Source organism: Cephus cinctus, unplaced genomic scaffold (genome assembly GCF_000341935.2).
Source record: "Cephus cinctus unplaced genomic scaffold, Ccin1 Ccin1_scaffold0013, whole genome shotgun sequence".
In the NCBI taxonomy this organism is placed as follows: Eukaryota; Metazoa; Arthropoda; class Insecta; order Hymenoptera; family Cephidae; genus Cephus; species Cephus cinctus.
In genome coordinates, this window is record NW_014332762.1 from 1,339,024 (window position 1) to 1,363,414 (window position 24,391).

A 24,391-nucleotide genomic window follows, 5' to 3' on the forward strand; every position below is an offset into this window, starting at 1 on the left:
GGGGGGGGGGGGGGGGGAGAAGAAAGAGGAACAAAAGTGGAGACGAGTGAAGATAATGAGACATAAGCGTGCATGGCGTGTTATCCATGTGTGTGTGAGGACGTGTGTAAGCGTGCGTGCGTGCTCGTAAGTGCTAAAAATGATAAAAGGCCTGTAACGAAGGGAGAGAGCAATAAATAAGTGTAGAGCGCTTAAAAGTTCAGCTGCAGATTCGTAGATAAAGTGTGAGAGGTGAAACTTTCTTTGGCGATTATAACGAGAGCAATTAGTGCGAAATTAAAATTATTATATTTAATTACAGCAATTAGTCGCCACATGTGGCGCGTAAGATTACATAAAAAATGGTAGTGATAACCTCGATTAAACGTTGTAAGCTGTCGGCTAGTGAAAGAACTTTTATGACTATAGTTTTGAGGCAAAAAATCGCGAACTGTGATATTCTTAATGCATACGCATCCGGGCGACCACTTCCCCGCTCGCAGTGACCACTTTTTGCCGTGCAAAATTTTCTTCTATTCTTTCTTTCTTCGAATTTCACGAAACAATGAACGATTCTCTAAATTGTTCCTTCTTAATCGTAACACGTTGTTGCTGCGAACGGGGCTGAATGCGCTTCATTAAAATCGAAAGCATAAACTCATTATTGAAACACCGTTGTAAATGTTCATTGCTGATTGATGACTCATATGGCAAATAAATATGATTTATACAAATATATATATATATATGTATATATATATATGTGTGTACAGGGTGATTTTTTTTAAGCGCCTCAGGCTGATATCTCCCAAATTAAGCAACATGCTAAAAATACATTTTATATGGAACTTTCTTGATTTCGCGGAGGAAAGAAGATGATATAGTCATATTTATCGTAGGTGGAGCCGCCAAGGTTAGGTGAAGGTCAACTTGGATTTTTAAAATAGAATGGTGCACTTTTTTTCATTATTTCTGGCATTCTTGCGAATCTGATAATTGAGATAAGCAACCGATGACTCGAATTACATGGAAGATATGGTACTTGCTGACAATACAAGTTCATAAACAACCAATATTCATCGTAAGGAATGATTCGAGTTATATCGATTTTATTGTTTTGTTCTACCTGCGAGCTTCGAAATAATACAATGTAGCCTTGAACCGTACTGGCTGTAGCGAATTTGTACTGCAGCGAGGTGCTCACTGTATCCGTCATGTCGATAAGCAGCATCCCTGGAAATTAAATGTTTGGCGTGGAATCATCGACGGTCAAATCGTAGGTCTGTATTTTTTCTATGACAATGTCAACAGTGTAAATTATTTTCATCTCCTCGAAGTGGAATTACCATCAATGTTAGACGGAGTAGATCCAAACATTATTAACCGAATGTGGATACAGCAAGACGGAGCAGGTGCGCATTATGCCCGTATCGTCAAAAATTTCTCAAATTTAAACTATCCAGAACGCTGGATGGGTCGAGATGGATACGTACGCTGGCTTCCAAGATCGCCGGATCTGACGTTACCAGATTTTTTTTTTATGGGAGCACTCAAAAGGGATTGTCTATGCGAAGAAAGTTACAACACGGATTAATTCAAAGGAACGTACTTATCCAAGCTTGCGAGCCAATTCCCGCACAAGTACTTCAGAAAAGGATAAATGCATTTCAGCGACGATTACAATTATTATGCATCGATGCAAACCAGGGCACCTTCGAATTGTAACAATAAAAGGTAACAATCATGAAAATTATGCAAAATGTTCACAATAAAGATTAATCAAGAATCAACAAATGTAATCTCAGATTTCGAATAAACCCTGAAAGAAAAACGATATGCTACTTTTCGTTACAAAAAGTTGATAATCTTGACCTGACTTTGGCAACTCGAAGTAAAAGAACAGTTTGAACAGTTTTGATCCTTTCAATCAAGTACTGCAAATTGAGAATTGCATTCAAGTACGTTGAAACATACGTGCTGCTCCAATACCGGCACCAGGCCGATGCTTCCTTTTATCTAACTTGCCCAGCTCTTATCTCATTACCATTTGGTTGTGGGCCATCAGTACCTATAACGTTTTTTATGTAAAATTGGATGCTCTTTCAGGTTTTTTAAAAAAAAGTGCACCGTTCTATTTAAAAAATCCAAGTTGACCTTCACCTAACCTTGGCGGCTACACCTACGATAAATCTGACTATACCATCTTCTTTCCCCCTCAAAATCAAGAAAGTTTCGTATGAGATGTATTTTTCGTGTGTTGCTTAATTTACGAGATATCAGCCTGAGGCGATTAAAAACAATCACCCTGTATACTACTTCCAATCTCCATGGAAATAGTCTTCGGTTATTTTACTTCGAAATTCGCTAAAGAAATATCTGAATGACAGAGTTACGTGCCGATAACAGCGTAATATCGAATATTCGGGTGCGTTGTCACGTTAGCGATTTTTCAACGCGTCGAGTTTTCCTTTACTACGATTCTCACTGTATATTTTAATTCATTATTTTATGAGATCTTACGGTAATTGAATCATTCGTCGAGTTAACGTTCAATACCAAGTACCAAAGAAACAGGACAGTCGTATTTAACAAGAGGAATCCTGCATCGAGCAGGATAGCCAGGCTTAGCCAGATAAATCGTTTGATATCCTGCTGGTCCATATGTTCGTCGTCCCGTACAATTTGCGTGGTCCTGGGAGGCTGACTATTCATCTGATCCGGAAATGAGTCGAGTGACTGACTCCGATGTCCTGTCAGATGGCTTAACATGTCACCGTGTGACTGCTGTCTCTTTCATGTCCTTTGGATAACTCTGCAGGTACATTCAAAACGAAACGCAAGGATATCCATTATCCTTATCAATTTCCATTTGAATGTCAATACTATCATTTTTCCATACCACGAACATTATTATCCCGATATCCTACCCATGTCCTTCAGGATAAAAAGCCCAATGGCCGTTAAAGGTCTTACACGAGACCTACCCTATATCCTGGATTATCCTCTAAAGCCTTATGCGCCCTACACTGAATTTTCGAAGGATAATCAATAGGTCACTCCTGATCCTTCATGATTGATATAGATGCTGGTCGCATTGGCTGGACCGTATCCCGTTGAAGCCATGGCTCGCTTTACACCTTACGTATCGGAGTTCACGTACGCTCCAGATTATCATCCCTCGCGAAATCCCAAATGTCCTACAAGATGGAGCCATGACGTGGACAAGGACGAGGGTGATCCACGTGCCAACGGATCTTGGAATCATCGTCGTTCACCCGAGGAAGGACTTCCGGTCGGACAGGAGCCGTCCATCGAGATCAGAGCAGTTCTTGTTCGCTGTCCAAGATCACACGAAGAGACGTACATGTCATTTCCGTTGGTTTCAATGAGTTGCGTGATAAAGTATATAATTTCTTTTACTCTTAGAATTGATGTTCCTATGCATGGAAACAATTACAATATCACGGCTGGACGTAGTCAAGATATTCTTGAATTTCATGGATTCGATAGAGACGAGCCAGCTCATCACTCTGAAGTTCGTGACTGTCGACGGAAACTCATTGTCACTATGAAGTTTAATAATATTGGGAAGGTATTGTCATTAAATGGCATGAGTAATTCGATATCAATTGATCCTTGATTGTAGACTAAAACGCAGGAAGAGTTTGTCGTGATTGATCACGTACTGGATCCTGTGACTATGCACAAGGCACGTTTGTTGAATCCTTTTGTGGTCAAAGTCAGGCAGGAACCCGTACTGCAGCTTTACGGTTTAAAATTTCAAAGTGTAAGTAAGATTGCGCACAGTGCAATGTGCTTTGTGATTTTCAAAGATTCATGAAAGTTTATGAGGTTTGAAATAATTCGTAACTTGAAGTCGATGCCGATAATCGTAATCTACTACTGACCGTTGTTATAATCTGCATGACCATAAGTTGGTATAGTAGTAAGGCACAAAATCCCATGATATTTACCTTCCGTGAAATACTGTATAACCCAACGTTGGTAATATCTCGACAGTCACCACTGCAGTATTGATTTGACATTTTTCTAGCGAGTATCTTTTTTGGTTATGTAAAACGGTAATAGAATATTTACGTCAATAGAGCATATGCTGGCAAGTGTCAATGATGATTATTAATTTGATTAACGAAGGTGGTCAATGGCGAAGCCAAGGAAGAGGTGATAAATAAGAAACAAGCAAATTACACAGGATGTGAAAACGGACTGAAAGAACCAACCTGTGGCCAGATGTTATTTCACGGCAATCCCATTCCATACAGTCAGGTAATTACGTAACAAACATATTGTAAGTCACTCCTCGAATAACAATGTGGCTTCGTGGTAATTACTTAATGCACGGATCCTGTTTGCACGAGCAGGGCTTTTGTTGTTCCTGCGATCCGGAAGTGAACGCCGAGCGACAGCCATCCCCAAAATTGAATCATTCACCTGAAAAATCATTTTCGAGCATGAGGCCACCCTGTAATAAAGTGCGGTCAAAAGGTGATCGTAATATAAACGCGCGAAGCGTATTCGACAATATAATCGAAGATGAAAAGTCGTTAAGAGGATCGGAGGAACAAAGATTAGAAGATAGCTTATCGTCAGCAGAAAGTATTTCAAAGGACGCTGACAGATATATAAGTAAATATATTGGAAGTCAAAGTCGTAAAGGCAGAGCTGAAAAAGACATCGTGGACAAGATCTACGGAAAAACCGAATCAGTGAAAACCGAAAGCACTCCAATTCTTGAGAAAGATCGAGTAAAGTTCAAGGACGTGGTAGGCCCGACATTGAGTGTGCGATCCTTCTCGAAGGACTTCCAAGACGAAGATCCTCATCGAGATGACAGAGTAGCCAGAGATAAGGGTAGTTCTGAATACTCGAACGAAGTTATATCACCGATCTTACAAAGTGCTCTGATCGGCAATTTCGGGACGAAGGGTAAAATGGAGCCGTACATGGATGCAGTGTCCAGACAAGCATTACGCGAGAGATCGGTATATTCAAAATGGCGAAACAAGAAGAAAAGCATCAGTCCAGATGGAACAGAGAGTAAGGACATAGATCGGGATATCATTGGGGAGTTTAAAAAATCAGACAAAGACTCCTTCCTGAATCATATACCAATCACGGAGGAGGTGATGTACAAGGAGCCTTTGATCAGTTCGAAAAACGTTAACGTAACCTCGGAGTTACTGAAGCTTGAAGAGGAGTACGAAGCTTTCAAAAAGATGAGCAGAAGAAAAGCTGGTCCAGAAGATGAAGATGGAGGATACGGGCTTCGTTCGATATCGGAAAATGATGGAAAATCTTCGGCCGAGGTAACGAATAACGTTGAAAGATATTTGAAGGTAAAGAAACAGCCGTTCGTAGAGGAGCACTTTATGAGAGTGACTCGATACGACGGCCCAACGAGTGATTCTAAAGGCGGGAAATTTGAAAATTCTAACAGTTCGTTATCGCCTCCTGAGATAGATGCGCATGGGCAATTTGATGTTGTATCGGGGGACAAAGTTCCTGGTGTATCTTACAGATTGGGAAGCGATGAGATTTCTGACAGGACCGCATCCAAAGATTCTGAAAGGATTTCTTTGGGATCTCGCGTGCTCCGGAATTCCCAAAGACAACAAGACGCTTCGAGTAGCTCTTTGAGTATCCCGTCGAAGGTTCCTTCGACGAGAATCAAAGGTCCCATCTCTGGTAGAAATTCCTACCGTATCGGATCCAACATTGGAAGAACGACTACGCAACTGTATTCTTCGACTATGGACAGATCAGCCAAGTCTGAGGAAATCGAATCCAGCACTCGACTTTCTGAAATCACAATTGACGTACCGGCGAAGGCCACTTTCAGAGCTCTGGGATCTCCCGCAGTCCAGGGCGTGAAACTGAATTCTTTGAATTCAACAGTCAAACCTTCGTCGACGTTCCTTAGGCAATCCACGACCGAGCGAAATGCGAATCTGGAAACACCATTAATTTTGAGGCAGGAGCTTGTCAATGACACGGTATACCCTGTGTCGATAAACAACGTAACCCAGATGAATGGAACTGACAGTTTTCAAAGAGTCAACAAATCCAACAAGGTAACAGATAAGAAATTGCATGAGGACGTGATGGGTGTGCTTGCGAGGATCATAGAGTCTGATGATGGAAATAAAAAATCCAATGACTCTTCTAATTACGAATCGTCGGAAAATATTGATTACAAAGTTGGAAAGAGTGATGAAGAAATTAGCAAAAGCTTCTTGGGCGATCAGGATGGATCGATTGAAAATTTACTAAAAAGGGCGTTAAACGAGAGAGAATCCTTGGAAGAGGAAAAATCTGAAAATGAAGGTACGGTACCGCAGAGACCGAATGAAGTAAGGAATTATTGGAAGGAATACCAGGGCGGGAAATTCGAATTATTTGAACCCGTTTACTCCACGAGTGCAGCGCTTTCGAAATTCGTGCCGTCGAGTGGCGAAAGGATCGAGAACGAGGAATCCATAGCTCCGAAGAACGTGTCTAAAGTTAGTTGGAAGGATCAGAGAGTTATGAAGGATCCGTTGCTTGCGAGACTTAATTACTCAAGTTTAATAACCGCAAGGACAAATAGACATTTTGAAGAATCCAATCAAAAAGACTCTTCGAATTCATCGACTGAAGAGCTCGGCGAGTGCAGTGAGAAAAGTTTAGCGAAATCTTCAGAAAGTCTTAAGAATATTTCGCGCGACATCACCCATAACGAAAGTCCCTCGGGAGTCACCAGAAATTTTCAAGTTTCCAGCAAACAGCTTGAAAGCGTCGACCAAGCGGATGTACATCCAATACGAATATTAGAACCAGTCAAAACGGAAGTCGAGTTCACTGATCGAATTACCCAAATTGAAAACCACGGGCAAAGTGCACTCGGTCGATTGGTATATTCAGGGACAACCCCGGGACTCGTCTCGGGACCGGCGGAAACGGTTCGTTTGAGCGTGGAAGGTCATTCGAAGGCTCCCACCGTGGAGAAGTTATCTTGTAAGGAGCAAAGAGATAAGACCAAAGTGAATTCGAGGGGGGAGAGCAGGAGGAAACGTTACAGGGACACTTTAGTAGAGACTAACTTGGAAAGTTACGTTGATCTTGGGACTCTGGAGGATTGGCCAGAAGGACCAAGAAAAAGGTCTCTGTGGTCTGAGAAAGCGAAAAGTCATGAAAGTCGTAGCTACGCCGATGACCTCAGAGATCCGGACGTGGAAAGCGTCGCTATTGATAAAGGATATGCGGTGCCAGGTAAAACGAGCGATAGGGACTCTGAAGAATCCTTTACTGTTTTATCGGGTGGTTTCGATTTGGTAAAAGGTAATCTTCGCTACGAGGACCAATCGGCCACTGTTATAAACGAACATCGCCTTGAAGCGCCGAGCATGCTTACTGAGCAGGATTACATTTTCCTGGATGAAAATGGAAGAGAACACGCCGCGACTGAACCGAGATTGGAGGAGCAGCAGGATGGCATTCGTGAACAGGCACTTCGAAAACATCTTAAAGGATCTGTAGAGAAAATGGAAGCCAAAGAGGATCAGGAAAATAAGCAGAAGACCGTGCACGGTACGGATCTGTACAAGAATTCGGAGAAAAATTTTCACCGGGTTCGGAGAGCCGACGGATATTCAAAACGTAATTTTCGTTCGATAAATTACGAGAATCCATTGGATAACAAAGAGAACGAGGGCGAGATAAAAATCGATAAAAAGATCGACGAGAAATTCGTGGAAATTTCAAAAGCCCTGAAGGAGGCATCGAACGACGTAAAGTTAACGAGTCAAAATGAAAAAAAGAAAATTTCAAAAGACGACAATTCGGTATTTCGAAATTTCGCTATAGCTTTAAACAGAATACCCAGTGTAAATAACTTTCAAAGATCCAACAAGCCAGTTCATTCAACTTTTCGAAAATTCGAATCAGGTCGGAAGGATGATCTCATCTCTTATCCCTCCGATGGATACCGAATACGTTACGTGCCGCTTTCGGAAAAAGTACAGAAGAAAACGAAGCCGTTTTTCTCGCACGCGAATTCAAACCAGGCAATTTCTCCATCGATCGTAAACCCTAATGCAAGAATTGCGAGTTCAACGGAAGCACAGCTTTCGGTGACGACATTGTCGAGCACGAAAACACGAAGGCACAAAACCCTCGTCCGGCCCAGCACGACGCTTAATGTGAACTCAATGGAAGCGACAATTAAGCAAATCGCAGAACGTCCGTCGTTCTATTTGAAGGGAGCTTCGCAAAGAACTGATAGCACTTTATTTACATCCCCAGCGCTCAGATCGCGAGTAACGTTGGATATTCCTGAGGCGGGCAGGAAATATAACGATCGCCATGACGTACGTGTTACGGAGTCAAGTACATCTTTCATGAACAGGAAAAGCAGTAATGCCAACGGCATCGAAGTAGCGAGAAATATGACTGTGGAAGGTACTAGTAAAATTGATGATAAAAAAGATGAGACTTTAGCTAATAACAAACGTTCCTCGGCAATTGTACCTCAATTGGTTGATATCGATCAGCAGGAAGGATCGTCACTTCCGGGCGAGATAATCTTAAAAGAAAATGTTACTAGCGATCTAGTTCCTAAATCTGAACTAAGGAATGACTCTACCTTGTCAAATGTTACTAGACCTTCATTGCCTTCCGTACCTGGTCGGGAGGATACTGTTCGATACACTGTAACGGAGAGTACGTTGCCTGAAAAAATGAGTATTTCGACAACGGCTGTTTTGAATAATGAAGATATGATAACGTCTAAGGATATTATTGATATCGAATCGAGAGAAACAACGGGAACTATTGAAAATCAAGATTTACGTATACGTCATAACAGTCCCTCTTCTACCATTGGGTCGCGGACAGAGAATTTTATTGAAACTGAGAAAATTGATAGTGGACCTTTGGGTGTCAGGATCATGCTCGTGGACCAGTCGTCAGGTATAAAATTAATGCCAGAAATATCAAACGAATCGATAACGAAGTCAGGCGAAAATACGTTGATTTTAAAGTCACTGGATTCTTTACTTTCGTATCCTAGTGATAAATCGCAGGAAACGCTTTTCCCTAAAGCCAATAGGGACGGGTTAATCTATCGAGGAATCGACGCTGATCCAAACGTTTATAGCGAGAGTAATTTTGAGGCACGACAACCGGAAATAGAGGAGGATAAAATCGTCATGGAACGTTCTCCGTTCTATATAAAACCCGAACGATTCAGAATGGATGACGAAGAGTTCCAAGAGGGAGAAGCTGGTTCAGAGTTTAAGGGCTCGTTCACGAGGAACGATCTACCTGGCCTCGGGTACCTAGGGATTTTAAAATCCAAGATGGCCGACGAGTCAGTGAACCCTAGTAACTTTGTTCATAGTGGACAGAAGGTCTGCGATCCCAACGTTGAAAATAAGCTACCGGATACTGTTAGCCAACGGAGGGAGGACACGAAAGAGGGATTAACTTGGTCGAGAGTAGCCAAGCCTGGATTTCTTGATCCTGAAATGAAAACGTCCGGCACGTATTCCGGTAGCCAGTCGGGTTCAAGTATTACTAAAGAAATTCTTTACTCGACAAGTCCAGAAATTCCGACGCTTACAACGGCGCGAACGACGCGAACGACGAGTCCTGGAGTTTTCACCGGGACGACGAAAACTTTTCAGAAAAACTTTTCGCCTCGGATTCCATTGCACATTCAACCTGAAGCACCATGGAAACGCAGCTTTCCTCGTACCAAATCGTATTATTCGGTCGATACGTGTAGTCAGAGAGCGGAACTGAATGCGGTCGATTCGGAAAATCTGAAGATCGGCAACGGCAGCTCGTTTCCGGAAAGTATCAGGATTGCTACGGGTTCCGGTAACATGGAGGATCCAAACGTTTACTTAAGAAAATATAAATTTCCGCAAGCAGTCAGGAAAGCACTTGCCGAGAAGCTCGATTCGAGCGACGTGCTTGCGCAATATTTTAATACCAAAAAAAGCAATCACGACGCAATCATTGATATCAACAGTCTGGAAGATGCTGACGATTCGGATTTTTTTATAGTAAAAAATTATACAAATTTTGAACGTCTCAAGAGATCGGTTGGTACTCGAGTGCCAATTTTGCATTACGATAATAAAAATAATAACGTCCTGGAAGATTCGAAAGATACGTCTTATCAGAATTCTCCAGATGATCGTCCAATCTCCCGCACGAGTTATCTACGTCTTCCCGTTACCAGGACTTCTAACGAGAAGGGACGTGCCATTAAGGAAGACCCAAAGCTCAGGGAGAGCCAGCAATGCGCCGCAGCTCTAATTAAACCGGTAGTTGACGTCCAAGAAATTTTCGAGTCTCCTCGCCTTAAGAGATACGAAAGTTTTGGAAAGTCCATGGTAACGGACACAGAGGTAGAGAAAAATGGAAAAATTCTCTCAGCCATTTTCGCTACGTCCACCTCGAATATTTTGAACGGAATGGACGACCCTGTCGTATCCGTTGAGGAACTTCCGGTGTCTCTGAGGAACGAGATCAACGGCGCTCCTGAGGTCGTCGACAGGACGAGCCAGAATGTCGGAAGTCTCGGTATAAAAACAAGAAGATTTTTGCAAGCTTACCGAGTTCCAAAAAAGTCTTCTAAGCGACGCACGCATTCCCGTCGAGGGGTGAATTTTGGAAAAAAAGATAATGATCGTAAGATGAAACATATGGTACATCGGGATGCTGAGTACTCTCTTTCTGGAAATAATGATCTGAATGCTCCCGAAAGCATTCTTGGTAATTTAGGTGGGATACACGCAAGGAACCAAGGACTTGGATTGGAAAGATTAAGGAAGCGCTTTTTATTACTCGGTAGAAAAGCACTCGGTAATAAGACCAGGAACGGTGCATTAACGTTTTACGATTACGATTACTATCCCCAGGAAGTAGGTTCACTGTATAAAAAGAAGTTCGAGGAATCTAGGATCGCCGAAAGGAAGTCGAGTTCGACGGGAGTGACGATCGTGACAACTGATGATGGAGTGTCGAATTTGGTCGGTACCGAGGCTGCCTATAAATTAGAATTCGAGAAAGACGAATGGGAAAATTCCGGGGAATGGACCGGAAGAAGAAATGAAAATCGTGAAAATTTAAGGCGGGAATTTAAATCATCGGCAAAGACAACTGGCACTGCCGATGATGGAATTTCAAATTTGATGGGTACCGAGGCGGGTGGGATAATAGAATTTGCACGAGGGGGAAAGGAGATTTTAAATATTAAAAAGAGCAATATAGGCGAGACTCGTAGGGACGATGAAAAACTGAATATTAATTTCTATCCGAATAAAGAATTTTCAAAAATTATATTCAACGACGGAAATACAAATTTGTATTATCCTATGAAGTCGCATGTAAATAATGGTCGGAAAATTGTGAAGCGATCCAGTGACTCGTGTCACTCTAAATTCATGAAGCATGCAAAGAACGAAAAGTGGAAGGCAAAGATGGAATTATTGAAATTAAAAAAGCATGCGGATGCCCTTAAAGAATATTTGAACTGGAGCCACGATGTTGTTACACCGGAATATTTACTTCCAACGGATATTGACTTGAACGTGGAAAAGATATCTGCCGATGATAAGGATATTGTAATCAGGAACGGAAGTGATTCGCCGAATGGAAAATCTACTAGTGAAATTAAAATAAATTTTGCAATTCTTCCAGCAAATTCCGCGAGCGGTGTTGGCATCGATATTTCAAATACGTTGAGGACGATATCGAATGACGAGATAAAAAATAAAAAATCTTTTGAAAATCCTAACTATGAAAATACTACCATAGAGGTCAGTGTGCTTGATAAATCATTGAATCATTTTTCACCTCGAAAACTGGAAACGACCTCAAAATGTCTTGAGGAAACAAAAACGCCAGCTTCCGGTCACGATAACGGATGCTCTACCGGAAAGATATTACCGGCTTGTGGAACCGGAAAGGGAAAGTATGAGGATCGATATGAAATTCCGGAAGAGGCGATGATCTCCAAGAATAAAGATGGCGGTATGGAGGAGGAGAGATATTCTCTTGCGAAGAAAGGCGAGGGAGTTCGGAACGGCGGTAAGAAAGTTGAATCCTTGGGAAAGTTAGTGACGCTCGGCGTCGCGACGCATCAGACAAATCGCTTTGAATACCCAATAAGTGAGAAAGTTGATTCTGGGAGTTTGCAACTCAAAAATAAAAAAAGTCACGAGCATCGTCGGATCGGCGAGAGTGCTCGGTTTTTGGCGAAGTCGGAAGATTCCACCGAAGCTCAGGATCATGAGAGTTCACTGACCTACAGAAGTAACAGTGAGTACAATTCTTCGGGCATTACGTCACTTCCGTTTCTTCTTGAGATCCTTTACAGTCAGGATACCACGAGGAATGGCACCACGGAATTATTTATCGAGGGAACTTCGTTCGATGATAATGAGAGCAAAAGGGACAAAATTAATTTCAATAATAATTTCTCGAGCAGGTCATCAATTTTACCTAAAAATATGAAATTTTTTGCCGGCACAAAAAATAATTCCGTCGATGCTAATGTGGGAGGAGCAAAAGCACACGGATTAGCGGATGACAAAGAGCGGATTATTTTGCCAGATGCGGATACACCGGATGTTCAAGAGAAGAAGAGATTTATGGATTCCGTGGATAATGATAAAATGCCGTCGTCTAATTTAGAAAATATTAAGCATGGAAAGGGCTCGATAAAAAATTCATATGATGTCGATAACGACGCCGTCATTATATCATTGATCGAAAAGGATCGTCCGAGAGACGAAAAGGTAATAAAGCAAGATCAGAAATTGCCAGAGATTTACAAGATCTATGAAAAGGAGATACCTCACGAAGGTTCAGAGTCATTGGGAAATAATCAAGATCTAATTCGGGATCCACATGACGAGAGAAAAGAGAAGAGAAACTTCAAACGAAATGGTAGAAGAATTTTGGCTATTCAGGAATCAAAAAAGACAAAATATTCAAAAGATAACACGGACCAAGATTACGCACAGTGGTACGCCGATGAAGATGATCTAATCGCAGAAGACGAAGATGCTGGACCAAACGTAGGTTCTGAGAATAATAACTACTTGGACAGTCCTGATAAGAGAAACGAGCGTGAAAAAATGAAAGAAAATTGGGACGTTTTGGCGAGTAAGATCATGATTAGGAAACCTATTTTTGAAAAACGAAAAGCGCATGATAACGTTAATGATAATGATAACGATATGCCCTTGAGCGTCAATAGGAGTAATATGGAAAGATTACATTTTTATGATGCTGATAAATATATTAATCAAATGGCCAAGAAGATAAGTCACTATAGCAACATGCATAACTTTGAAGATCAAGATAATTCTGAAAAGCAATTAAAAGATTATAAAAATTGGAGCACTGATAAGTATATCAAAGAAAGGGACGACTCGATTGATAATGATGAAGACCTTAATGAAATTGTGAATGGATCAAATAGAAATTTCCGGGAACAGGATGTGGATGGATCTAAGGACGATTCTGAGGTAGAGGAGGAAGTGGTCCATGACGAAGACGTTAACGATACTCCTGTAGAGCGTCGTATGATATTGAGGAAAAAATTGGAAGATTTTCCAGGAGGAAAAATTTCCATAAATAGCAGAAGACTTTATCCGTTCATGGAAGGCGACCGCGAGCCAGATAGTTTGAAAAGTTCTAAAAGAAAAATCCCGGAATCGTCAAACGTTTCCAGCGAAGATAGGACGATCGATAAAAAGGATGTCAAACCAAGTAATTCAACCGGAAACAAGAGATTTTCAGTCGCCGATGAAAACGATAGCGATTTTCAAATTTCCCTCAATGGAAAAATTCACATCGACGGCGGAACTAACGGTCAGCCATTATCTATAAGTATCGACGCCGCACCTGAATCAGCCAATGTAAATGCGCAAACTACCGGAAGTGGCAATATCTCACAAAAGCAATTGCGCGATACTCACATTGAGAGGGTAAAAAAGTCGAAAAAAAATCGAAAAAAAATTTTAAAAGGTCGGCACAAATTTGCCATTCCTCTTGGTAGAAATTCGATTACGAGCGATGACAAATTCGTCGATCAATTAAGAGAATCGACAAGGTCACAAAAAGGAAATACAAAAAATGTCGGAAAAATTTGCAAAAGGGGAAGTAAAATTCATGAAAAAAATCCTTCGGCTGCCGATAAACGGTATTCGAAATTCATGAAAACGTCACTGGTCAAAAACTTTGGCAACGGCGCTAAGTTAGACACGTCCTGGTTCGCTGAGGTCGACCAGGAATCTCCCTCGAGGATACTTCCGGTTTCCTCGATTCTTGGAAAAACATTTATTCTTCCACGTCGCGTGTCACGGAAACGTAGCGAAAGAATGAAAAAACATACTGAGCATCATCCTGATCCAAAGTCTACGGGATTCGTCAATAATGAATTAGATCGCGATGATATAGTTCCAGGTTCAGCTGTTAAAATTGTCAAGATAATACCAGTTCAGTTTGCAGGACCAACTGCGCATGCTGTACCAGGATACTCTCCGGAGAAGATATCAAATTTAGATAGAGAGGAGAAAAGTAGACTGATAACTTCAGAAATGCCAAATTCAGAGGAAGCAACACTTGCGGCTACGAAAATGGCAGGAAAAATAGAGCCGCTTGATGTACGAGAGGACGAAGACGAATCGGACGTACTTAAGGTCACTGATAAGAATGATTGGAGATATAGGTCAGATTCTAGTGAAAACTGCAATAGGTTATCCAATCATAGATCAGAATTGTGTAAAAATGGATTTAAGAATTCCCTTGACGAAGGTCACGGTTCTATCGATCATCCGTCGGTAAATGTTAAATTTATGGGACTCATCGGAATTGAAAAACCAGATTTAAATCAAACTGACTATGAGATGCTTGATGAAGATCCGAATTCTTGTGAAACGAATATGTCAAAGGAAGATAAATCCAAAGATTTCGACGTGCTTCCTCTGATCCGAGTAAAGATCACTCAGAAAAAGATGGATGAACCTTTAATTGATGAGAAAACTGTATTAATGCAATTGCACTTAAACGTAACCACGGAATCTAATCAAGATAATCAATGTAATCAAGATTCTAATCAATGTGAAGATAATCGACATAATTCAAAACAGAAGGGATTTCCTGGATCTGGTGAGAAATTTATAAAAACTGCTACCGTTAAGCCCAAGAGTGGATCTATGGAAATGATCTCAAGCTCAGCATCCGGTTCAGCGAGTAATAATGACGAGAGATACAGGACTGATGAAATTTCCAAATTTCCAAAATTCAATCATACGATGCTGGAAGAAATTCACGCTGGACCAAATCAAAAGAACTGGCCATTGTCTTTGGATGAGTTCAACTATAAAAATTGGCTTGGAAAAGCTCGCGAAAGTCAAAGAGAAAATCAAGAGAAAAGCTATGGAAATTCTGATCACGAAAAACGGCGATTTGAATTGAATCAGAGCCAGCCCGGAAATCGTGAAGGAAACGTAAAATCGGATCTGCGATCGAAATTGAATTTTACGAATCTGGAAAGTGGAAACAGGCTACAAGATAAGCTCGATGCAGGTGACAGTAGATTGGATTCGAAAATAAAAGTACCAGAACTCTGTGATTCGAAGGAAGGTAATTCGAGTCCATGGTGTACGACAACATTGAGGCCTGATGATAACACGATGAATAATGTTATGAATAATGGTAAAAAAACGGCTCAAGTTGAAAATATGTTGGCGATTATGGAATTTATGAGAAAAGTAAAAAATATGATGAGTGGGGATAATGAAGGTGATCAAAATAAAAAAAATGATGGATCAGTCGTACAGCTGGAAAGAGTGGTCCTCGTTCCCGAAAATCAATCACAGCCTGAGCCTAATGACGATGGCGAAATACAGACAGCCACCGATCACATTATAATGATGGGCGAAGGAGTAAAGCACGACGAAACGGATAGAACTGAGAATCCAAAGTTCAAAGAAATTTTAAATAACAAACTTGACCTACCCGAAAATTTTAATAACTCTAACCGAGAGAAATCATCGTCAATTTCAAATAAGTTAGCTTCCGGTATCAACAATGGAAACGACAAGTCATTTTTATTTTACAGACAACAGCATATACCAAGCTTTTTAAAATCCAAAAAACTCAATAACAACATCTCATCACGTGGTAAGAGCAAGGAATCTAAAATAAAAAATCGAAGGACCAATTTAAAATTTATTGAAAATTTTGAGCCAAAAATTAAAAGAGTTAAAGGCCGATCGTCCCACCTTAACTCACGTAGTAGATATTCGGATCTAGATCCAGATCCTCTTCGAGCAACGAACATGGAGAATAATCCACATGGAGAAATTAAAAGTATAATGAGTGAAGCACCTAAATTAAAAAATTTCGAATTATTCTCCGAAGAAAGCATTAAGTTGGACGGTGACAAAAATGGTGTCCCCGAGAAACTCAACGCTACCAAGAGTTCCGCGAGTATGCAACCAGCGACCACGGCAATGAATTCCTCAAAGTTCATGACGTCAGATCCGGACATGGAATTCAAAATCTTTGGGAACGAGTCAGACGTACAAAGAATATCAAACGAGTCTTTGAAGAACGTTAGCGCGGAGGACAAAGACTCGGAGGACGAGGACGCGGAGAGTTACAATATGCGAGTTCATGAGAAGCTGAAGAAGGAAATGATGGCGAAAAAGTTGTCCGAGTGGGAAGGAATCAGGGCCGATTTACAGAGCGCTTCGACTTCCGGTGGCGGCGTAACCCAGAAGCAGACCGATTCCAAATACAATCCTAAGAACCTCGAACTCGGTAAGGAGCTCGCAGAGTTTCAAAAACTTCGAGAGGAAAGTGTTAAGAGAGAGAAGGAACTGTTATACGTTGTGCAAAAGAAGATAAACGACAGATTGCACGATCTGGAGGATGAAAATCTGAAGGAGAAATCGAGTCAAACGAGAACCGATCTTACCAATTTCGAGCCACTGCTGCCATTGGTCCGTCAGGAAAATAATAACCACGGAGCCAGCGACCTGATGGACGTTTCCAATGTAAATAATCATCATTCGTTAGCGAGTTTGATTCGAGAAGAAAGTGGAAAATCGGTAAGGGATCGAGACTACGAAAACTTAATTGACGATTCGACAAACAGTGACAAGGTATTGGATTTGTCATCGGTACCTATTGATCACCCGTTGACGAAGGAAGAAGACAAGGAATTGCAAGACGACCAAAATGTCCATAAGGATTCTGGACACGCTATAAATCCGGATAACTCTCAGGCTTCAGATATGGATGCACCTTTAGGTTCGAATAAAGCGCGGGAATTTGAATCCGAAGTGGCGGGAACGGAGGACATGAAAATAGTGTCGAACGGTGAAAGGAGAAAAGATGTTGAAGGACAAGCTGATAAAATTCAAAATGAAAAACGTGAAGTGAATAAACAGGTATATATCACCAAGGAACTTCCTTCCGGTAAGGACGCCACCTACGAGAGGCCAAAGCACGCGCGACGTTCGAAAGCGAAAGCGGCGGCTTTCAGAAGAAAAAAGAAGAAAAGACGACACCACAAGAAAAGAAAGCACAAGAAGAAGAAGAAGAAGAAGAAGAAGAAGAAGAAATGGTGGCCCTTCAAGAGAAACTTGTTAAACGTTCCGGAAGATCAGGATACTCGTTTCATTAATAATTTTGAAGCACCCGGTACTGCGTCCGGGACGATAACTAATGTCGTGAATGGCAGTGTTCGCCAGCGAAAAAAAAGAAAAAAGAAAAAAAGTGGCATTCGAAGAAAAAGACAAATCCGTGCTGGAGGTGCTCAAGTTCGTGGAGGTCAAGATTGCATGGATCGGCGACATCCGTCCAATGTAAATCCTGCCAAATATTTAGAATCTGCTCATTGTCTGCGTTTTAGCGATGTATGGTAAGTAACGATTACCAACCCTGATTAAGTATATTGAAAATAAAACTTGTTCGTGACTTTTTAGGTACTCGGTATATGAGCTGGAAAATCCTATAATGGAGCACACTGTGTACCTGCAGCTCTATGAGAAGCACACCTTACCCGACGGGACTACTCACTGGGACGATCTTACTCAAGGCTCAATGGTTAGGTAATAATGGATGATTGCCAATTGCCAAGTGTCATCGGATTAGTAAATGATCGATCAATACCAAATTATAATTAGTCGACTCTTGCTTGATGACTAAAAAAATAAATTACACTCATCAGGCTGGGAACTTTCATCAGACATCAAAGGGACAGTGTACCCACAATAGTGTTTACGTACAGCGGCGCAAGAATCGCACCGCAAAAGCGCGCGCATAATTTGAATCCCAGCAAAGAGCGTCTATTAGTGCCGTCGCCAGTGGCACCGGAAAAAGTACAAAAATATCCAGCACTGAAAGGTAATTTTACAGTGATCAATAACGATTATTGGCATTTTATTACCAATATTTTTCAAATATAATTTCATCATACATGGATCAATTCAAAATTGAATTCGCAGGTGGGTCTGGAGAGTACTTGGTAGTCGGTGCGAATGCCATCAGTAAAGACGGAAACGAATGCGACAAAGCCGGAGTTGGGTTTACTCCGTTCGCAATGCAGCCAGACAGATGTGGACACGTGAAAGGGACCTGTCTCAAGAATCAGCCTTTAGCTTATTGGCGACACGACATGGTACGTCAGAATGAGTGACTGGTAAACTTTCATAAATTTTTCGTATCGGCTAAAAGTTTTTTCCTCCCAAGTACGATGACAGGTGGAAATTTTGTACGATCGATATCACTGATATGAATTATAATAAGATGCTATTGACCATGACGTGTTTTACAGGAAGCGCGAGAAGCCGGTAGACCAGGTTGTTACTTTTTGAGCAACTTTGCTTCTGTGCCGATCAATCCTATTAAATATAACGTGAGCGGAAGTGCGAGTCGTGAATTTTTAGGATTGGAGTATCATTCGCCACATGTATCAGCGATTGACATAGAAGTCAGAGCTGACTACAATGCTATTGTCAGAGTTGGGTAAGTTTATTATACCCGAACGGATCACCTGGTTCATCTGAAACGATGATCGAAGTAACATCTAGAAACAAGGGGAAATAAAATATTGAAAGATCAGTTCTCTTCTATCGTTTATAGATCATCTGGTCGTGTTACGGAAGTTTATATAGATAGCACTGCCATAGAGCACACTATAGTGACTGTGGTAATCAGCAATATGGGTTTGGCATCTTCTCCCTATCAACCGAGGATCAGTGATTGTCCTACGGGATTGCCAGTATCCTGGACCAAAGCCAAAGGAACAGTACAGGTTATTCCACCTCAGCACGATCAAAGAGTCACATTGGATTTATATGGTCAATTGTACATCAACGGTTTCCATTGTTCCGGTAAGTATAAATTTCTGTAATACAGACTAGACTACGTATGCATGACAGCGTGGAGTGAACTTTGACCTACGTCAAACGTAATGATAATTGACATTGGCTTAAATATATTTTTTCAACAAATTTGTTACCCCAACGTTTTCCCGCGCTGCATCCAGTTGGTGCATCATCGATCGGTGTGTTTATCGAAATCGAGATGAACGGATGAAGAGAGAAGTCGCGTAGTTTGCGAATGGTACATTTGCAAATTGGGACTCGCGATTAAACAGCAGCCAATGTGTTATCGCGGACGTTTGCACGTCGATAAAGCGCAGACTGGATCGTAACGTTAAACTCGAATGAAATTTCCGTCTCTCCGATCGAATAAACTTCGAGGTAACCGACTCTCGGTTTACGGTGCCACTTCAGTTCACTTTTCACCTGGGCGCACTTCACTGTGCTCGAGTTACTTTACTCGTAGCGCAATAATGATCCGGGTAAAACTGGGCCACTCTAGCGACACCGCAAATCAAGAATCGAAATCCGTGATAATCGATTCTCCATATCCCCCTTGTGGATTTTCAAATGGCTACTGCAGTCGACCAGATGGTGTAGGACCGTGGCGACGAGAAAGAACGTCCTAGTACTAGTTCCAAGAGAAACTTCCTTCCTACGAAGTCTAAGTCTTCTTTCCATTCGAGTAGAATCTAGATAGCACTTCCTGTAGGAATCTTCGTACCCTGGCTACCCCCTTGTTATGCATGAACAGATAACGCTCACGTAAGACATTTGACAGTCGAGGTGGTGAATCATCATGGTGAACTGGTCGCAATGAGGAGGATAAGGGTGCAAAAGATGGACCGTTGCTTCTGCGTCTGGCACTGTCTCTGCGCCTGTGTCGGTAGCGTCACTGGACTTGGATGTCAACCGATGTCGCCAGAGCATTATCACGCTGCTGGGTTCCAAGGACCGGTTCCTGTCACGTCCACAGAGTCGTCCATGATCATGAACACAGTTCGAGATGTACTGATCTTCAGCGCCTTGATGATATTGCTGCTGCTGCTTCTAGGTAGGCGCCAGTTTAATATCATTTAAACGTCACATCCGCCATATACTTGGAAAGTTGATATCATCGTAGGGTAGTAAGGTATGCCTCTAGTGTGCAGATGGGAACAAGAAGCCCTGGTGACAGGAAGTCCCGTGCCGGAAGTCGTGTCGACAAGGTTTCTCAGGCTTGCCCTATACCTTCTCATTTCAGGAATGCTGAAGTGGCTGATCGGTATTTTTGCCCCTGCAGTGGGTCGATGGGGCTTGGATCATTTATTGGAGGGCAGCAAGATGGACGAGTACTTTGAGCCTGAACTTAAATGCAGGTGTTTGGTTACCGACAGCGCTGGTGTTCCCGTTCATCCCGAGACGGGACAAAGGACTGTGCGGATCTGCAACAGGTGAACCAATCGAACCCTCTCTCTCTCTTTCTCTCTTACACTTTTCAATAAAGATCCAAGACACCTCGAGGACATTCAAATCCTTCCTATTCCTCTTCGCAGGAAAGTCGAGTTCTTCCTCAACCTCATATTCTTCCTGACGTACCCCATCGCCATCTGCTGCAACTATGCAAAAAGGTCTTTTGCACCAACCCAGGCTGACTGCTGCCCTGACGAGTCTAAGGTTACTAATTTAAATTCCAATCGCACTAATGATACCCTGGCAAGAAGAATACCAGGCCATACGTACCTAATGAGAATATACATACAGAGTGTAGTTCAATTGATTTCCACGGATGGCGCGACCGGTCAAAGTGAATTAAAATCGTTTCTATCTTCGATCGAAAGGATTTAAAAGAAAAAGGATTTAACTCGAGTTGCAGTAGATTCCCAGGATCTAGCCTGTTATCATTTTCCTCAGCTCTGATCAAGATTCTTCTCACGATCTTTGTCTTTCCTTTTCTCTTGCACCCTTCTGCTCCTTCGATTCTCTTGTCCGTCAAAGACTTTTCCGATAAGTCCGATTAGCTTTAGCTGTCTTTCTGAAAATGGTCGAACCTAACGCTTCGAATTCTGCATATAGACGTGCCTGATCACCGAGAAAGCTGGCTGCCCTAAGTTGATCTGCGTGAATACATACGGCGATACCAGAAATTCGAAGATGGAAGCCGAGGACACGCAGTACGTGATGAACGAGTTGAAGAAGTCCCAGGAGTCTCTGCAGGACCCAAAGAGACCCAAGGTAGGCCTACGAAATCGCAAGTGAAGTTATCTGCGAGGAAAATGAAAGGATCGAACGAAGCAACGTATGGAAAACGACAGAAAGGATATTTTGTCTGTTTTCTAGAGAATGAGAAAGTGATAAGTGCAGCCTACGAAAGCGCGGCAGCTCGCCGATAAGAAATTAGCATTGTTATTATATCATTACAATTATCTTCACGCGATGCAAGTTCATTGTTCGCAATATAATACAATAAATATATATATATATATATACACACACAGACAGAATAGGCCTTTTCTCATTTACTATAATTTTTATTTTCGTTTTTTTTTTTTTTAAATTGTCAATCTTACTTCCGCTTTGTTCTCCGTCTTCCCTTCCGTTCTCTCTGAATTGCAGAAGACCAGCCGAAGTAGAAGTTCCTCCAGGAAATCATCCCACAGGAGTAAGTACCATGAGGAATATAATATGACACGTGGGACATATTAATTCACCGACCAGATTCCACGTTGACGAGTACAGTCCAATTGGAAAAAATAATTTTTATTAAAAACAATGAAAAGTCACAAAATGGCGGCATTAATAATTTTCACAGCTGAGAACGCCGAAAACTTCGTCGGTCAATTGTTACAGAAACGTGTAGTTTTTCGGAATCTCACTGAACCCGTTGGAGAACTTCTTGTACCACCCGGTACGCTTTACAGTGTACGAGGATACTTTTTTAATTCAAAATCCGGGGAATACAGTTTTATTACGCCGTGTCCGTTTAAACAGGTACCTGGTATAGTTTCGTAACTTTTTTAATTGTTTTTTTTTTCCTTTGGTAAATAATCATTCCGTCACACAGCATTGGCTTATCGATAACTGCACGAAGAGACCCATGAAACCCGCCAAGACTTATTCGAGTAATCTATTTATGCGTACCTTTAACGACGCGAGTGATGTTTACGAGAGTAACGAGATCTCACTGGAACCAAGAGGAATTTGTATCAACGTCCAATATCTTGATGACAGATGACACATTTAAGAAAACGATATGAATATATAGTTACAGAGTTCACATATTGAAATGTGATATAATTTATATAAGTTATTTTACCGGAAGTCGATGATGACGCTGATATATAGGAGTTATCCCTTTCAAATGATCCTAATCTTGTAGGCCGGATGCTGTGTACCTTTTAATAGAGTATATATTTTACTAAATGTATACATATATTATATACATATACATCCGTATGAAAATATACATATATGCATTGAATCAGTGTACGTTAAATACATCTTGGGTGTAAAGTCATCCGTTTGCTGAAACTTTACATTCGATTTCCGCCGTTTTGCCCGAATTTTATGTACAGTTTGACACATTGGTTTAAGCAGCGTGTACGTTTCTTCTCTATGGGTTCTCGCGAGAACTGAAATTGCGTACCGTTGAATTTTCGAATGCTGGATATGAATTGTTCGAAAACTGCTATTGGCTGGTGGTTTATACATTAGGGTATAAAAAAAAGATCAAAAATTTTATTTCCACCTCTATTAATTTTTTTTACGGAAATACGACCAAAAACAAAGATAAAAGAATTTTTTTTTTAATTATCTAGGCTATAAAAGAAAATAAAAAATTTAATTTCCCACGACAGTTTACCCGTTATGTAAAAGTTCGTAAAAAATACAGCATCCCTTGTGAACTGATCTCGGAAAATACTACCCCCTGCGATGAAGTACGTTGAAGTAAGACATATCGGCTCCAGGTCAACAATGCTGCCCATAGATCACTCCCTGTAAAAAGTTTTCCAAGAGAAACGCACGTAAGGCCAAATAGCCTGCATAAAGACACTAACCTCCAAAGTGCAGATGACAGGAGAAACGGCCGTTTTCTCGGTAAAGGTATTCATTTAAATAGCCCTAATTCTACGTAGCACCATAAACGTAACGGGCCATTAGCCGAAGAGGCAGCATGCTCAGGAGTAACGTAGTGGCAGGAACGTTTGTGCACGACCTAGAAGTGCCTCGGGCATATTTCCATCAGCGGATCGACGTCAGACGTAGGTTTCTGCTTTCTCTCCTGCATCCAGTACACTCTGTTAGTCGCTGGCGCATAGTCTGAATTACATAGCGAGTAAAGTAGCATCGGAAGAAGTAAGCAAGCATACAGTCGCGTAGCAAATATTTATCCGTAAGATAACATGCGCGTTGGCCTTTAGGAGAAAAGATTCTACGGTCACGGAGGTATACCCGATCTCATGCTCCCTAAGCTAGTTGCGTAGATACACCCCTGACTTTCGTGGATGCTACGCGCAGACGGCACGTTGGACTCAAGCAAAACAAACGGTCTTCGATGTTAGGTGAGTCTGTAGAACTTGCAGCGAGTCTAGCAAGTCGACGGATGTTGATGTTATAAGTGCGAGCGATCCGTTCTCTGTGATCAACAATCCTTGTTCGTTGTCGGAAATTTTAGCAGCCATTATACATCCTGCACTTATATAAATTTCTGTTTTTATTATTCTCAGTAGGGTTTTGGGCCAAAGATAAAATTACTATACACGTTCATAGACCTTTATTAATAATTGATAAAATAATTCACGAGCGATGGAAGCAGAGAGAAATATATCTAGAGTACGTGAATATTCGAGACTATGGTACATTTAGTTCCTTGGATGAACCTGGGAGATGGTACTGGGCCCTTGAATGGGGTGTTATCGTTATTTTTACTTTTATTAATTAAAATTCACTATTCGTTACTGTCGCTAATTAGTATTACCAGCAGCGACTCATACTCGACATGACAATGTGACGAA

At 41.5% G+C, this 24,391-nt stretch overlaps 1 protein-coding gene across 7 annotated transcripts; it reads left to right on the forward strand.

The window, feature by feature from the left end:
• The first annotated feature begins 2,210 nt into the window (after window positions 1–2,210).
• Window positions 2,211–23,010, forward strand: LOC107264605. 7 transcript variants are annotated; one of them, XM_025082317.1, is made up of 18 exons: window positions 2,211–2,797; window positions 3,062–3,339; window positions 3,406–3,571; window positions 3,626–3,766; window positions 4,135–4,266; window positions 4,362–17,932; window positions 17,997–18,122; window positions 18,242–18,417; window positions 18,519–18,691; window positions 18,848–19,038; window positions 19,156–19,406; window positions 20,179–20,451; window positions 20,641–20,830; window positions 20,933–21,053; window positions 21,453–21,611; window positions 21,993–22,038; window positions 22,189–22,367; window positions 22,441–23,010. In XM_025082317.1, exons 1-18 carry the CDS (start codon window positions 2,747–2,749, stop codon window positions 22,609–22,611), a joined length of 16,395 nt encoding a protein of 5,464 aa, XP_024938085.1. In that variant the 5' UTR covers window positions 2,211–2,746; the 3' UTR covers window positions 22,612–23,010. The 7 variants fall into 7 exon arrangements, with proteins under 7 accessions (XP_024938085.1, XP_015588514.2, XP_015588524.2 ...); XM_015733028.2 differs by having other exon boundaries at window positions 3,062–3,571; XM_015733038.2 differs by having other exon boundaries at window positions 3,062–3,571; window positions 21,996–22,038.
• Window positions 23,011–24,391: the final 1,381 nt, after the last annotated feature.

What these genes read in the sequence shown, in the direction of transcription:
- LOC107264605 (XM_015733028.2), top strand. Translation starts at nt 2,747, where the DNA reads ATGTCACCGTGTGACTGCTGTCTCTTTCATGTCCTTTGGATAACTCTG. An exon ending in CTTATTGGCGACACGACATG is followed by an intron (nt 18,692 to 18,847) that starts GTACGTCAGAAT and finishes CGTGTTTTACAG; the next exon opens with GAAGCGCGAGAAGCCGGTAG. An exon ending in CAGGAAATCATCCCACAGGA is followed by an intron (nt 22,039 to 22,188) that starts GTAAGTACCATG and finishes TAATTTTCACAG; the next exon opens with CTGAGAACGCCGAAAACTTC.